General features: G+C 38.0%; 2 protein-coding genes across 5 annotated transcripts; one reads left to right on the top strand and one right to left on the bottom strand.

Moving 5' to 3' along the window:
• Positions 1 to 721: 721 nt before the first annotated feature.
• LOC108325879 (monooxygenase 2) lies at positions 722 to 2,705 on the top strand. Of its 2 annotated transcripts, none has more exons than XM_017558992.2 (6): positions 722 to 860; positions 938 to 1,084; positions 1,172 to 1,243; positions 1,407 to 1,569; positions 1,708 to 1,936; positions 2,065 to 2,705. In XM_017558992.2, exons 1-6 carry the CDS (start codon positions 781 to 783, stop codon positions 2,607 to 2,609), a joined length of 1,236 nt encoding a protein of 411 aa, XP_017414481.1. In that variant the 5' UTR covers positions 722 to 780; the 3' UTR covers positions 2,610 to 2,705. The 2 variants fall into 2 exon arrangements, with proteins under 2 accessions (XP_017414481.1, XP_017414483.1); XM_017558994.2 differs by having other exon boundaries at positions 739 to 860; positions 1,198 to 1,243.
• LOC108325877 (serine/threonine-protein kinase ATR) lies at positions 1,596 to 15,887 on the bottom strand. 3 transcript variants are annotated; one of them, XM_017558990.2, is made up of 16 exons: positions 15,625 to 15,887; positions 15,372 to 15,516; positions 15,139 to 15,251; positions 14,676 to 14,974; positions 14,439 to 14,563; positions 14,126 to 14,270; positions 13,405 to 13,983; positions 13,242 to 13,317; positions 12,738 to 13,050; positions 10,619 to 11,872; positions 6,478 to 9,865; positions 5,794 to 6,363; positions 3,942 to 4,565; positions 3,458 to 3,652; positions 3,028 to 3,239; positions 1,596 to 2,957 (listed from the first exon to the last, which is right to left on the bottom strand). In XM_017558990.2, the coding sequence occupies exons 1-15, from the start codon at positions 15,797 to 15,799 to the stop codon at positions 3,072 to 3,074; spliced, it is 8,169 nt and encodes a 2,722-aa protein (XP_017414479.1). In that variant the 5' UTR covers positions 15,800 to 15,887; the 3' UTR covers positions 1,596 to 2,957; positions 3,028 to 3,071. The 3 variants fall into 3 exon arrangements, with proteins under 3 accessions (XP_017414479.1, XP_017414477.2, XP_017414480.1); XM_017558988.2 differs by having other exon boundaries at positions 1,596 to 2,915; XM_017558991.2 differs by having other exon boundaries at positions 3,060 to 3,239.
• Between the last annotated feature and the right edge of the window lie 235 nt (positions 15,888 to 16,122).

The raw sequence follows: 16,122 nt of genomic DNA, 5'->3' as shown, positions 1-16,122 counted from the left end.
GCAACCTCTCTACCTATGACACTCATTTGCATTGCATATACTTTGTTAAGAAATTCACTAAAAAGGAGATTTAAATGCGTAACCTAAAAAAAATTCTATTACATTTTTCGGTACTCAATTTAATAATTTTTCGGAGTTCATAACAAATACATCATTCACTTAATAATAAAAAAAAACATAAACAATCAAATTAATTAAAAAATATAAAAATTTAAATATCTAATATAAAAATTAATAAAAAAATATATAAAAATTTACAAACACTAAAACTTACTCAAACATGAAAAAAATTTCCAAAACCTAATCAGCCTCTTAAGTACAATAGTGCCGCTTTTACATGTTAATATGTATTATAAGAATCCCATTCCAATAATAGAAAACCAATATCTTGTCCTCAAAATATTTATACACGTAAATGTATTTTAGAAATAGCGTAGTTATATAAATATAAAAGTGAAAGTGCTCTTTTTATGAATATATTTTAAAAAAATTGAAATTAGCTATATTATTCTTATGTATTTAAACATTAATAGGTAATTCATGATGCTAATCATTTATAGTTTTTCTTTTCACAATGTCTTCGAAATATATTTTAATTTATAAAATTATTCTCACATTTTTTATATTTTATGAATTTTTATACAATGTAATATATATAAAATAAAATTTCAAAATTTTATTATTACACGACTAAGTGTTTGTGAGAACATCCTTATTATTGCACTCATCTTCCGTATACGTCTATATAAGCGAATTCAGCCACACAATTACATTGTAACAATGGAAAAAGAATTAGTTGAAGATATTGTGATTGTGGGGGCTGGAATTGCTGGCCTCACAACATCCTTAGGACTTCACAGGTATCTTTTCCACTTCCTTCACAACCAAACTATTTTTCTGTGTCTTTATTATTAGTTTGTTTCATTTATACTCACAGGTTGGGTATCCCAAGTTTGGTGTTGGAATCCTCGGACACTTTGAGGGTTACTGGCTTTGCTTTGTCCATATGGCAAAATGCTTGGAAGGCTTTGGATGCTGTCGGTGTTGGAGACATTCTCCGTCGCCAACATCTCCAGCTCAATGGGTATGTTATACACCCACGTCTTCTATACTTTCTCTTCTTAGTATCATTCATTTTTCTCTAAACTGAACTGCTGGGATTGGATAACAGGATTGTCACCACTTCATTGGTTACAGGTCAACAAACAGCAGCCATGCCTTTCAGAGAAACAGGAAATCGGAAGTATACTCCATGAATTAGTGTGCCTAAATGTTTCAATTTGAGCTGACCTCTCTAGTTTTATTCTTTTGGGGGATAATTATTCAGTTTATATTCATTGTAGAGGGCGTGGTTGTTAAATTTGATCCAAATTCTTTTTATAATTGGTGTTTTTGTGATGTTGTAGAGATATTGAAATTCGTTGTGTTAAAAGGAAGTCATTGTTGGAAGCCCTTGTGAATGAGCTTCCAACAGGCACCATCAGATATTCGTCAAAAGTTGTTGGTATTGAGGAATCTGGCTTCTATAAGATACTCCATCTTGCTGATAAGACAACCATAAAAGCCAAGGTAAATATTATGTGAGACATGTCACGAGAAGAAATAAGCATGGATATTTCTTGTATGAGAAGCAAACAAGCGAAGTAACTGTTATGAATCCAAGTTAGTAAGCTCCAACTAATACTTGGATGTTTTCAACGGTAATAGGTGTTGATTGGGTGTGATGGAGTGAACTCCTTGGTGGCAAAGTGGCTAGGCTTCAAGGAGGCCTCTTTTACTGGGAGATATGCAGTCAGGGGTTTTGCAGAGTTCAAGACCAACCATGGGTTTCAGCCCAGGTTCATGCGGTTTTCCGGCAAAGGTATTCGAGCTGGTGTTGTTCCTTGTAATGAAAAGGCAGTCTACTGGTTTTTCACTTGGATACCCACCAGCCAAGGTGAATTTTCTTAAATACAAGTTCTTAACTGGAAACTTACATTGAAAAAAATATCATATCATTCATTCACTATACATGCCTGTAGACATTCAAAATGTGCTTACCGTTGTCATTTGCCTGCCTTGCAGAGAAAGAGCTAGAAGAGAACCCTGCCAAACTGAAACAATACGTGTTAGAAAAGCTTGAGAACATGCCAAGTGATGTTAGAGCTTTCATAGAAAAAACGGATGTAGATGGATTTTTATCATCTCCATTGCGATATAGACATCCCTGGGATCTGATGTTGGGGAACATTAGTAAGGGCAACGCTTGTGTTGGTGGAGATGCTTTCCACCCCATGACTCCTGACCTTGGACAGGGAGGGTGTTGTGCTTTAGAGGATGGGGTTGTTTTGGCCAGATGCTTAGCGGAGGCCTTTTCCGAAGAACCAGGAAGAGGTGTCAAAGAGAAAGCCGAAGAGGTGCATTATAAAAAGATTGAGGAAAGCTTGAAGAAATATGCAAAGGAGAGAAGATGGAGAAGCATTGATGTCAGTGCCACAGCTTATATGGTGGGTTCTATTCAGCAGGCTGAGTCCAAATTGGTTACTTTTTTGAGGGAAAACATCTTGGCCACATTCTTAGTTAGTCAATATTTCAAGAAGTCAAGTTATGATTGTGGAAAATTTACATAGCTCCTAGCGACGCAATTATCTTGTAAAATGATTGGTAGCAGGGAACCTAATAGATGAATAACTTTCTTATAAATACAAAAAGTTTATTTTCTTTAATCATATTATCCTTAAAAAGGGAAGTGGTTGGTAAGTATGTTAAAAGATTATATACAATCAAATAGCAGCACCTTTTAAACATGCTTCTAAGGGATGGATCCCTGCGAAGCAGAGCAAGGTGTACATGCAAACTATGGGGGCGTCAAGCTCCACTCATCCAAATCTTTTGGCAGAATGGTATTGTAACTCTTTGACCAAAAGCAGGACCACCTTCATCCATGCATTCATTTGTTCAGTTTATAGATTGACTCTCTGTATGTATATATCCACATAAACACTCAAATTAAATAAAGGAAATGAAACTAATGACATCATATCGTACCTGTATGAAAAGACATGAAAAAACTTCTCTACCCATCCAAATCTTCAAAACCAAGGCATCCACCATATGTACATCCTTCCAAGATTCTTGAGAGAGACTGCTTCAGCAATTAGTCTACGAGCTTGACCTTCTACAGCAAGTGGCAATGATGGCGCAGCTCCAACCCCAACAACTACTCCTTGTAACCTTGCCGCAATATTACTAATTGCTCTCTGATAAAATCCAGAGATAATTACAACAATTATATTTAATTGCTCTAGTGTCTTGCAACAATTATATGCTTAAACGGATACAAAACAACAAAGGCATATCAATTGGAACTTTTTCTATATTATTTTCATATAAATCCTCGATGAAAAGAATGATAAATTGCAGATGGTGATAAAATTTATTACATTAACAATATGAAAACAAAAACTGAATCCCAAACCTGTGCATGTGGATTTTGAACTTCTACACCACTGGACTTGTGAGATTTCGTCCATTCCACAAGAGGATCGTGGATGAAAGTTTCGAGCACGCTCATGAGAGTCTCCCTGTGCGACCTCAGTACTGAAAGTGTAATTTCACAAACCCTCAAAAAGATACCCTCATATCCAGTTATTCCTAAGCCATCGATCATGTTCTGTAGATTTTGTTGCAATCCGTTAGAACATTTATGCAAGCATTCATTAATATGAGAAACAAAATTAATTAGCAAAGCTAGGTGTTGATAGGTGCCACAAATCATAATCTTTACTTCTAAGTAGTGATGAATTTTTTTCCCCAAAATTATAAGTGTAGGACTTATAAGTTTAATAGCCTTGGGAAGTAAGACTAATGCTAATTGTGGCCAATTTCTGTGTTCAGCAGAGGAAAAAGTAAAATAATATGATTGATTTGCAAAATATTTTCCAATTATGTGGTTCTATTACCTGAGTTAGCCTAAAAGGAACAAGCTCAGGCTTGTCCAATTGCAAACCTTTGTCAAATAGGCAACTGAAATCAACGTGAACACAATCACCACTTGTAGAATCAAAAAGAATATTTTCACCATGCCGATCACCCAGTCCCACAATATGCCCAACCATGGACCAAACTGCAGTCGTGTGAGCATAAGCAACACGGGCCCTGAACCATGCAGCAGGCTCTGAAAATGTTGTCAGGAACCATTTGTGGAAAACGGGAGGAAACATTGGAAGGATTTTGTTCTTTAGCATCTCATCCCCTGGCATTTTACCTTGACATTGATCATAAATTTGTCTAATTTGAGGATTAGTTTTCTGCCTATCAAATTTTCCACAGGTAATATAGATGTCTTGAAGAATGTGCCGCAGTCCACGAGTGTGAGGCACCCACTCTACCATGCCACAGTCTTCTGTCAGAGGAATCACAGCAAATGTTCGAATATAAAGCTTCCTTCGACGACTCTCAGGATATTTGGACAGCAATCGATTGATCATTGCAGTAAACTCCATCATGCGAGCATCTTTCCGAAGGTCATCCTTTGGTTTGCAAAGAAATGGGCGCTCAAGACCATCACTGCCTAATAGAACAATCTGAAATGAAAGGGGTATTAATTAAAAAGATGGTGAACACAAGACAGTAGACAACAAAATAATGACATTCTCTATCGGTGGGTTCATTGGGAAAACAAGTTCGCTAGACCTATCCAGTATCTTAAGCAGATGACATTTAATGAAAATTGATAACTCTACTAAGTAAAAATGGTCCAGTGGAAGGAAAACAGTACTGCCATCTTTGCAATGAGTTTGAAAATAAATACAACGCCAAATTCCTGTTAGGAATATTGATCAAATATCAATAATTGAAAAGCAACCCCTTAAAGAACTTCCATGCAGTTCTTATCCCCAGCCACTTTCTCCTAATTAGAGACCAACTAATGCTTGTAGCAGGCCACATGCTCACAATACTCTGCCCAATTGGCCGCTCCAACCATTAAGTTAATTGACGCTATAGGAAAAATGTAATACAATAAGCAGAATAAGCAGAATGATAGGTACCCAGATTTTATTTACACTGTAAAGAACTCACAGGTTCTTGGATGATCTTCCTATGAAAACTAGACAGCTTGGTCTGTATCTAGTTACTGGTACACACAAATCCCAGGTCTTTTGAGAGGATCTGTTAGAGATTCAGGTAAAAAATCTAACTCACTCACACTTTTACGCTCACAGAAACAAACACCACACAGTATGGGATGAATAATGGGTGTGTATTCACAAGAAAGAAACAAGAATACATAATAGTCCAGGAGCTTAACCTCCTTCACCAGGTGCTATGACCGGTCAACAAATCAACAAATGTCTAACCACCTAACTGATACAACAAAGAGGTCCTTATATAGGCCTCTTTCCCAAACCCACTTAACTGACTAGCAGTTAAGTCCTCTGTTTTCCCTTTCTTCTCTCATAGACCCTCCATTCTCTAACAGGATCTGTCTCTCCCTTCCTTTTACTTACAATTTTCTCCAAAAAACTACTTAAAACAACCCCTGTATAGACTATATATAATAGTCTGTTTACAACAACCCACCTCACAGACAGGTATAACTGTCTGTTACCCTTATTCCTTCTAATATATACTTCCCCTGAACCTATCACAGCACCAATGCTATAGTTTGGTCTATTACGACTTACAATGCCTGCTCAACTGAAATTATGTGGAAACCCCAAAAACAGCGCAACACCACCCTTGTATTTAAAATAAGTGAACTGCATACTCCAGAATCAGAAAAAATATTAAGGTAGAAAATCATTAGCTTACTTTCTTAGGCTGCTGAAGAGAAGAAAGAATTTCTGCCTCATCAGCAATGCCAGATATAGTAGGAAGATCTGTAGCCGAAAAGATATTAGACATAAGTGAACCACCCAGATTCCCATCACATGTCGGAAGATTAACAGTAAGAGATTGTTGAATTGGCATTACAATTCCCAGGGGCATCATCCTCTTCAGAGAACTGAATTCAGTTGAGAGATTAATTGTCCTTGATCTTGACTGACCAGCATGGAAGCATAACTTGATCAGGTGATCAATCAGTGTAGCAAATTGAACAAATAAACTGTTCTCCTTACTTCCTGGGCTGAAACCTTTACGAGCAGCTTGTATAATTTCAGCTGCTGCTTCCCGCCTTGAAGGAACAGTGGATTTTGAAACAGCAGCCATTATCCATAAGCCTTGTTGTGGATACTGGCGCAGAACAGAGGTAATGATAAGTTTGACCAGTCGAACAGTCTCCACATTCTGGTGACAAATCCTTGAAACCAATTGAGGTAGCACTGTCAACCAGTGGTATGTTGGTAATTCCATCAAACAGCCTCTTATAATACTCATTACCTGCCAAAGTGAAAGAAAAGAAAGCAAATAGTATAAAAACTACAAATGCAGATTAAGAGTTTTGACGTCTTGATCACAAAGAAAACAGTAGAGGGAAGAAATTTCTCTACTCACCTTCAAATGTACATTCACTAAATCCTTGTTTGATGAACCACTTCTTTGATACATGCTTCCAAAGTCAAACCACAGGGTTAATAACCTTGGAAGTGCCTGAAATAAATTTTTGTGTCCCCTGTGAAGTCCTTTTGCATAGAATAATAGTACGTCAGGAAGATAGGTCCACCATCGCTTCTCACCATTCAGGTTTGATGAGCCAACAACAGTTGCTGAAGGAATCTTTCTAGGACCAAGTTCAGAATTCTCCTCCTGCCGTTTCCTGGCATCACCAAGCACCTCATCACAATACTTAGCAATATAAAAGTACCCTTTCTCCCATTTAGGTTGCAGTTCCCTCACCCTGGTATAAAGACTTATTACATCTTCCTTCTGTTTCTGCCCAGTGTAATGGATCCACCTTGAGTACAGAAGAAGGGTCTTTGCAATGTTTCTATTTTCATTCGTGGTCTGACTTTCACAAAGAATAGGCTGTGTATTTAGTGGTAAGAGAGACAAGCTAGTAATAGATGATATTGCAGCAGAACCTAAAACCTCAACAGGCATGTCCAAGAGAGATTGTTGCAGCACTGCAATGGCACCATCAGACCGCCGTGTGCTCCAAAGAAGTTTTGCTTTTTCCATGTGGACATTAGGGGCCCCAGAGGCCTGAGCTTCCAAAATTGCTCTATTGGCTGTTTCATAATGACCAGCCAGGCGACACAGTTTTGAATATTGAAGCCAGCAATTCCCAACTTGAGCACCAAGGCCACTTGCACCAAATACCAGTCTTCTGAAAGCCAGGAGGGGCTCCCTCGCCCAGAGTGATGACTGTGTAAACCTGAGTCGATTGTCCCAGTTGTCCAGTAATTTAGAGAAAGCTTGATCATCTAAGTGAAAAGACTTCTCTAAGAAAGAGTTATTACCCAGAAGAGAATGAAAGTCCTCCAGTTCCCTTAGAAAGTGCAGTTTAACAACAAATGGGTAGGCTCGCATGTAAGAATCCATTCCTGCAGCAGCAAGGGGAGCAATTAGTGACTGCTTGGATAAAGCAATTTTTTCTGCTACAGAGAAACGGTCCCTTTTCATCATTGCCTGGAGAATCACTGCAACATTCAAGTCAAATGAAGTATTACTTTCAGAGCCACTACAAACTAAACCGTCTTCTTTAGCTCCACCAAGGTACTCATCCATCAAATCCCACCGGCCAAGCCTCCAGGCTGCCTGCACACCTTGCATGCACCATGATTTCTTGTACTGAGGAAACCTAGAAATTAAACCATCAACATGAGTGACCATGGCCTGAAGGTGGCACATATTTAGTAAACAGTTAAGGACGTCAGAATGCCTCTGAAATGAGGTAGGCTCCATCTGCAAAGCTTGTTCACAAGAAGTTAAAACATCAGCCCAATTCCCAGCCTTTTTGTTCATTAACAGCTGATCTTGCAACCTCAAAGATTTACTCAAACAAGACAAGCCGGATAGTCCATCTGGCTCATCCAAACAGCTATAAATTTCCATTAGATGTGAAACATCTTGGTCCTCAAAGATGCCACTCCTCTCAGAAGCAGGGTTAAAAGAACCTGACTTTTCCCTCACATATGACTCAAAGTACATCAAGGACCTTGCGTAAGCCTGACACCTAAAGGAGGCTCTAGCAAGAGTCACCTTTGGAATCACAGACAGAAGCTCTGTGACATATTTACACTGTAAATGGGGTTGGACCTGATCTGTAAATGAACTTGACTTCTGGACCTTTGACTTTTGTTGCTTAGAAACTGATGACTGAGAAATAGAAAGAGCAAGCTCCTGTTCAACATCATCCACCCATTGTCCTAGGTTATCAAGAAGAGTAAATACTGCCTGAATACAAACTTCACTTTGACCACCACTGAATCCATGAACTGAAGCACCACTATTCTCTGATGCAGCTGCATCAAGAACAGACAGGATTTCTTCTGCTATGCCTTGACGTGCCTCCTGAGTACCATGACAAACAGCATTGAGAACCAGGTATGGAAGTAAATATATGGTTGTTTGCATATCATGACGCACAATACCACGACAAGCATTAAAGATGCTTGCACGAGATCCAGTAGCATGTGCAGTTAGTTTTCTTATCCAAAAGAATATCCACCTTCTAAAGGACATTGATGTGAGGTAAATAGGACCAGCAGATGTTGAATCAGCAGCTACTTTAGGAAGCTGAAACCTAGATGTTAAGCATGGGGCTATTATCTCTTTCACATAATTCGAGAACCGATCCCATAATTTATGGCCCCTATTATTCATCCCTTTACTACCATTAGTACTCTTAGTCTTAGATACAACAGCATTGCAACTACCCTCATCCTTTTGTGCTTGTGATGTAGTAGTTGGAGCATTTTCGTCCAGTGATGCTTCACAACCAGCAAATTTTAGCAACTCCTGTATAGCCAATGCAGCAGAGTCTTGAATAACAGTATCAGGTGCAGATCTAAATGCTCGAGCTAGATGTTTGTGGATCAGTTCAAATATGAGGTCATCATCAGAGCATTGAATTTTAAAACGCTGGCATGAAAAACCTCTTACTTTTGCAGGGTCAACAGCACCAAGGGATCCAAGACAATCAGCACAGACTAACTTCAACCGCTGTCCAACCACAGTCCTTGATTCTTCTGCACATCCTCTTAATAATGATGTTATCAAAGAACTCAAAACATCCAAGTCTGAACCAGCTTCAGCAGTTATCAAATCAGTAACATCCTTCCATCTTGAGTCCAGAAGCTTGCGAAGCTCACACACTACCATATACCTCACATTTAAGTTCTCATGATTTAAACCATCAACAACAACTTGCAATTGGTTCTTCAAAGTCATAGTTCCACGAGCATCCTCAATTGCTTTGTTCACTTCTGCCAATGCAGGAAGGCTGGGCAATGGGGGAAACTCACATATATGTTGCTTTAGGATAACCCTGTTATCAAGAACAAGTTCTTCTAAAATGGTTACCACCTTGTCCAAATGTATCGAGGGATTTTCTTTGTCTCTCTCCAGGAAGGGAAGGAGGGAAGCAAAAACTTGAGAAATAATATGCTTAATGCTAGATGGAGATACTTTAGACAATTGCTTTATAAAAAAGTGCAAGACAGACAGACCCTCCTTTTGCAGTGGTTCTTTAGCTATAGCATGCATGAGAAGAACCATCAATTTTGGCACATAAGTACTAAGATGAGGACCCATCATTCTAATCAGCAACTCAATACGGTTCAGTGATTGCCTCTGCAGCATAAAATCATCAGCATGGAGCAATTTTCTGTCTATGCTGTTAAGAAGACCTACAAAATGATTCCTCAAAAACAGAGGGAGATCTTCTGCACCAGTGAGAACTTTGGCAATGTCTTTAATCATATCAGGCACTTTTGCTAACCTGTCAACAAACAGAAGAATAATGAATCAAGGACAAGCAAAACTTCCGTTCAATTGCCATTTTTTTTCATTATAACTCTGGACTAAAGTAGGAGTCCTTCTTTGCTTTATGATGGAAGGTTATACAAGTACCCCAAATAAATCTGAGATTTAATAAAGTTGCTAATCAAGAAAAGAATTTCAAAATGTGAAACAAACCAATTTCTGTCAATCAAGAACAAATACAAACAAGTTAGGGGGTTTTTGTTTAAAGGTATGATTTTGTAATTCCAGGAATCATTCTCTGGAATATTATACCAAGAAAGATATTCCCCACAAACATGCTTGGCTGGTATTTAATATATTTAAGAAAAAAAATTAAATTTTATTTAATTTAAAAATTGAAAAACAAAAATAAATAAAAAAAGTAAAAGAATGCAGTGGGAATAGGTAGTTATTGTAGACAATAACACCATTGCCGTGGGAATAAAAACAATTTAAAAAGAGAAGGCCTAATTTTCCTGAGAATAAAGATACCTAAGAACATATTTTTATAACCGCCTAGCAAGGGTGGGGATATTTAATCCATCATCACATTACCAGAGATGACGTCGAACAAACAACCCTTACATAATCCTTGATATAGCTAAACCTGAGATGACAGTAAACATAGTTTCCCACAAAAACGCAAATTTCAAAGATTAATATCCAGGTATGAAAGTTTTCCACTCAGGAACCGAATTAAAATCAAGTTTCAGAAATATAAACAAATTACCTTCTAGCTATCTCATCTGAATTGCCACCATCTGTAAAGCATATAAGTTCATCTAGAAGAGCAGGCAAAGCAGCCGCAAATATTTCCTGCTTGTCAGAGCCAGTCTGTACATGGTAAAACTGCACAGCTGTAATTAATTGTTGGTCATCAGTTTGATGAAGCGCAAAAGCAAGAACTTTTGGTAGCCAATTAACTATCAAAGGCACCAAGTCAGTGTTCAAACACTTGGCTAATTCATATAAGGTGCCAACTGCTTGACTATTATGGTGAGACATGACAAGCTTTGGGAGAACAAAAGGAATCATTTTCTTGACAAGTTCTTTTGTTTCAACACCAAAAACAGCTTCTGCAAACTCCCTCACTAAGACTGGACGGCTGGCAAGTCTCTCTGAGAGATAATCATACAGTTCAGTACAAATACAGACATCTTTTGAAAGAATTAACTCAAGGCCTCCTTTAAGATGGAAATAGCAAGATCTGTGTATTAACCTGGATGCATTCATTCGCACAGTCATGTGTGTGCTATCTAGTTGATCAACAAGCAGTATAAGAGAACATATGAAAAGTTTGCAATCCATATTGACAGCAACCATTATTTCTGCTGTACATTCCATTAATGTCTCCAATATATGTGGACTACCAGCTATGGTCATGGAATGTTTAAGTGTATCTAAAAATTTTTCTTCCTTGCTTTTATCAGCATCTCCAGAAAAAATTGAACTCAAAATAAGATTATCCACAAAGAATCTAATCTGACTGCAAAATGCTTCTCTCAATTCCTTACTCCTGCAAGTAAGAAGATACTCCACACATTTTATCCACTTAAATCTTGTTTTTAGCAGAATATCAGAGGCTCCATGTGCAAGGATCTGATGAATAACTCTCGCACAGGAAAGTTGAACTTCTTCTGATGACTCGTCAAATAGAAGTTCAAAAAACAAAGATTGAAGTTGAATGAAAATATTGTCAAAACTAAAATCTGAATCTGCTCCATGTGTACCAGATTGGAGAACGATTGGAGCATGCTTCTTATCCAGATTGCAAATGAAACTGCCATTGCATTTTGAACAGAAGAAGCCTTGCAGTAAACAATCTACTGTTGAACATGTTCTTCCACTTTTCACATTTACAAATAATTTGCATTCGTTTATATTCGAACCAGATATAGATCTTTTGCATCCATAAAGACATGATAGAAGACCAAGAGATGTGGGAAGAAATTTCTTAACCTTCTCATTATCTCTTTTTACATACCTGCGTGTTGGATAGAAAAAACAAACCACCTGGTTACCAGAGGATTTGTTTCTCCAAAATTTTAAGACACACAAATCCAACTAATTCGAAAAAATTAACAAGCAGATACATGATGGGGAAAATAAAAAACTTGCTTAAGAACAATGGTCAACTATAATAAATTTGGAATGCAGAAAACTGTTGAAAACTCTTGAATTTGATCTGGGTCAAAGTCAACCCCAAAAAGCTAGCTCATTAGGTGAGGATTGTCCAAGCCTTTTTTAAAATTTACTTTCACCATATATCTACAGTTAAACTGGGATCAAAAAATACCCCCACCCCCTACCATTACCCAGGATTGGATATCTAAAACATGGTAAAACACAACTAGGAAGACTTTTGGTCGACAGTTACGATGTCAACATGAATTTGGGTCAAGATGTCAAGCGTCACACACTGAGTAAAATGAGCTACTTGACATGGGCATTCTGCCTTGACCTCTTCCACCTAATATTTATATTTGACATCAGATCTCAACAAAGAAGAAACAAATATTGAAAAGGTGAAATATAAAGGAACAGCTCACTATAGAGAATGCAGTCTTACCATTTGAATATTGAATGTTGTGATAATTATAGAAACATCTTAAATATGTTGCATTCAAAAACATAATCGATCCTAGGAAATAGAACCAAGAGTTCAAAGAAAACAGAAAATGTTGAAGTAAAATATATTCTTTCTATCAGCTCCTGCAATTCAGATTTTAAATCTAATATGAGTAACTCCACATAAATCACAGGCCTGTATTCAAACTAACTGAATGACAAATGCAGCCAACATGTTTCTTGAAATTATGTACAAGAAAATATCCACACAGCTAACTTACTCCATCCTTTCAAAAACAGGAGATGAAACATCGAGAACAGACCACAAAACCATTACTGGCATAGAAATGACGGCTTCAGTTCTGACTTCTTCAGCTTGATCATGGAGACCCAGATCTAAAACTTCAAGAACAACTTTTTCGCTCAAGCTTGGGCCTAGCTTTGATACTACTTGAAGAGAAAGGCATTTTGTTTTGCATGGAGAACGATTATCAATAGCAACAGGCATGTGAGTCCAGGGAATTTTAAGCACAAGTATGAGGTCTACATGGTAATTCTCATCGTCTAAAGGGTTGTGTTCTTTGAGAGATCCATCTGATTGAGAGCAATTCCAAAGTGATACAAATCAGAAGCATGAACTAGCAGACACCACAACTTTAAAATATAAGTAGATTTAAAATTTAAGGATACGGTAATTTAATCAGCTGGGAAGAAGTATAACATTTTATTGCTAAGGAAAGAGAAAAATTTAAACACAGCATCGATATAGGCAAGGTAAAGCTTACTTTGCACAAGCAATACACTGTGAATTCCTTCCAGGTACGTGGAAATATCTACAGTAATTGAGTTTCCTTGTTTTGCCTACAACATACCAAGTTAATTTATTGATAGATAGATAGAGACAGATACATAGATAAATAACAGGAATTTGAAAAACTACCTACCAACCTTATCAGCTATCCATGGAAGCCAAGCAAGCATCTGCTGAAAGATTCTGAGAGACAAATCAATCTCTGGATAAACAGAGAAGGTAATGCACAGAATGCTAAGTGCAGATAAAGCAATTTCTGGCCTCAAAGAACCCGGTCTGACAGCAGGAGCATTTAATGAATCAACAAATGAAAGAATAGATTTATTCATATGGCTAGCATAACCTTCTACTGTTTGGCAAGTGACTACAAAACTACTTTTACATTCCACATCAAGACTGCCGTCTGCAACCACAACTTCTTCATTCAATTTTTGTCTCTTGATGCTTAAATTATCCATATCCTGAATGGACCTCTTGTGGCCAAGCCTTGTGCCTTCAACTGACTTATATTCTGATGCTAACACAGTTAAATCCTCATTGTTTCCTAGGATTCCCCGAACAAGATGTGGGCCAAGAGTAGACAGAGCTACCTCGAAGCACTCTATCAAAGGCAAACATGGTTCCGAATGATAAAGTGCAGATATGAGATATTCTGGTTTCCAGATATGAGGGGGACAAACTTGAGCAATCCTAGCATAGGCACTGCATAATGCAACCTGAAAGGAGTACTATCAGAACCTCTTCAACCTCAACCATTCACTAGCTCAAATTCCTCATATTTCAGAATGAGAAGTGAATCAATGAATAGCTTCCCAGTTAACTAAATTAGTCTAAAATAAATTAAGTATCAATATTAACCTTAAGTTGCTGGCTTTTCGTTCTCCCCATCGATTGAAGGAATACACTAACTAAATCAGCGGCTGTTAATTTGACAATATCTTCTGGACAGCTAGAGTAGAGTGCATTAAGGCAAATACCCATTGACAAATCATAAGCCATGTTTCTGCAGGAATATAATCCTAATGTTTGTCATTAAGCAATCTCATATGCTGAAATAAGTTTTAAATAAGGTCATCTATATTTATGCAATGCAGCAAAATGTAAGAATCTAATGGAATATAGTTTGCGACTAAAGCCCAAGTACGTTATTATTTTAAAGTAAAAACCAAACCTGAAAACAGGAAGCCCCTCCTTGTCGACACTCAAGATAGTGGTTATTGACAGGATTAAATTCTGATAAGGAATGAGATCATAGTTTGTCACCGTTCCAATGGTGTGTACAAAGTCAAAGCATGCCTTCCATAACGTCACAAATCGTCAGATAATTTGTTATCGGCCAGAAAATAGTTTAAGTAAAATCAAGTGAAAACTCAAACTCAAATTCTAAATTTCGTCAACCATTACACACCATATGCAGGTCAGCATCCCCATAGCACAAAAGAGAGCACGCAGCAGAAATAAAGGACGCATGGATCAATCCTTCAACATAGAGCGTTCCTTCAGTAAGGCATTTACTGAGAAGTTTCAAAATCCACGTTGCAAACGGTTGCCATCGGCTGCGACCAGTGAGGTCAATCAGTAAACCACAATCATCAGCAGGCTTGTTGGAGGACGGAAGGTCTTCAACTCCAGAAAAGAACTCAGAAAAACACTTGAGCATCACCCTGGAGGATCCATTAACATTGAGCGAAGCCACGTATAAAATATCTGCGTAGGCAAAAAAACAAACATATGATAGTGAATTCACCATACAAAAAAAATAGCATACATATAACCATCGATCAATCATACACACTAAACGGCAGCTTAGTTTCGAACTATTAGAACAAAGACGACGAGTTCATAACTGTAATTTATGCGTAGTTTAATACCTTGAATGAGCGACATGGAATCGACGAAAAACTGGCGGTAAGCATCTCTGGCTCCCGAGCGAAGCAGTGCGAGAAGAGAATCGAGAGCTTCGAAGAAGACGCCGTGGCGAGATCTAAAATTAGGGAGAGGAGTGAGAGGAGAAGAGAACGAAGAAAAAGAAAAAGAAAAGTAGAGCGAGTAGTTGAGAGAGAGAGAGAGAGAGAGAGAGAGAGAGAGAGAGAGAGAGAGAGACCGAAAGAGAGGTTCGGCAAAGAAAGGGAGAATCCGCGCGAGGACGGGGGAAACGGCGGAGGGCTTGCCGTGGTAGAAGACTCCGGGGAAGTTTCTGGCGGTGTGAGAGATAAGCTTCACCACAGCAATCACTTCTCTCTGGTTGTCTGCATTGGTAATGAGAGTAAGATAAGAAAGACTAACATTACATTCATTGTTAAGACGAAGAAGATTATGAGGATGAAGAAGAAAAAGAAGATTGAAATCATAGGTACCGGAGGAGGTGGAAGAAGGAAGAACGCAGACGTGGAGAAGATTGGGAAGAACGGTACGGAACCTGACCTCCAAAGCGTCGTCGTCTGAGGGGTTGTTGGGTATGGGAGAGGAAGAGGAGGCTGCTATGCGTTCACGGAGTTCGTGAATGAGACTCGACAGGTTTGCTTTTGCCATCTACTATTCAGTGCCTTTCTTTCTTCATTTCTTTTCTGCTCTTTTCTTTCTTTCTTCCCTCCCAAACCTATAACCATTCTTCTTTCAATTTCCGGCCTCAATCAATTCAAATAAACAAATAATATTTCAAAAGAAAAATAAATAAATAAAACGCACTCAAGGACCCGCTTAGGCCCAACCTCTGTTGCACTTCTTTAAACTTGTTGCACTTCTTTAATCTTATCCATGCAGGATTTGAAGAAGGTATATTTGTTTATCATTTATTTGAACGAATTTTGGATGCAGAGAGTGAATCTGAAATTAAATTTTTTAATTTATTACAT

The sequence above is a fragment of the Vigna angularis genome, chromosome 3, assembly GCF_016808095.1.
Source record: "Vigna angularis cultivar LongXiaoDou No.4 chromosome 3, ASM1680809v1, whole genome shotgun sequence".
Classification (NCBI taxonomy): Eukaryota; Viridiplantae; Streptophyta; class Magnoliopsida; order Fabales; family Fabaceae; genus Vigna; species Vigna angularis.
This window is presented reverse-complemented; position numbering and strand designations above follow the sequence as displayed.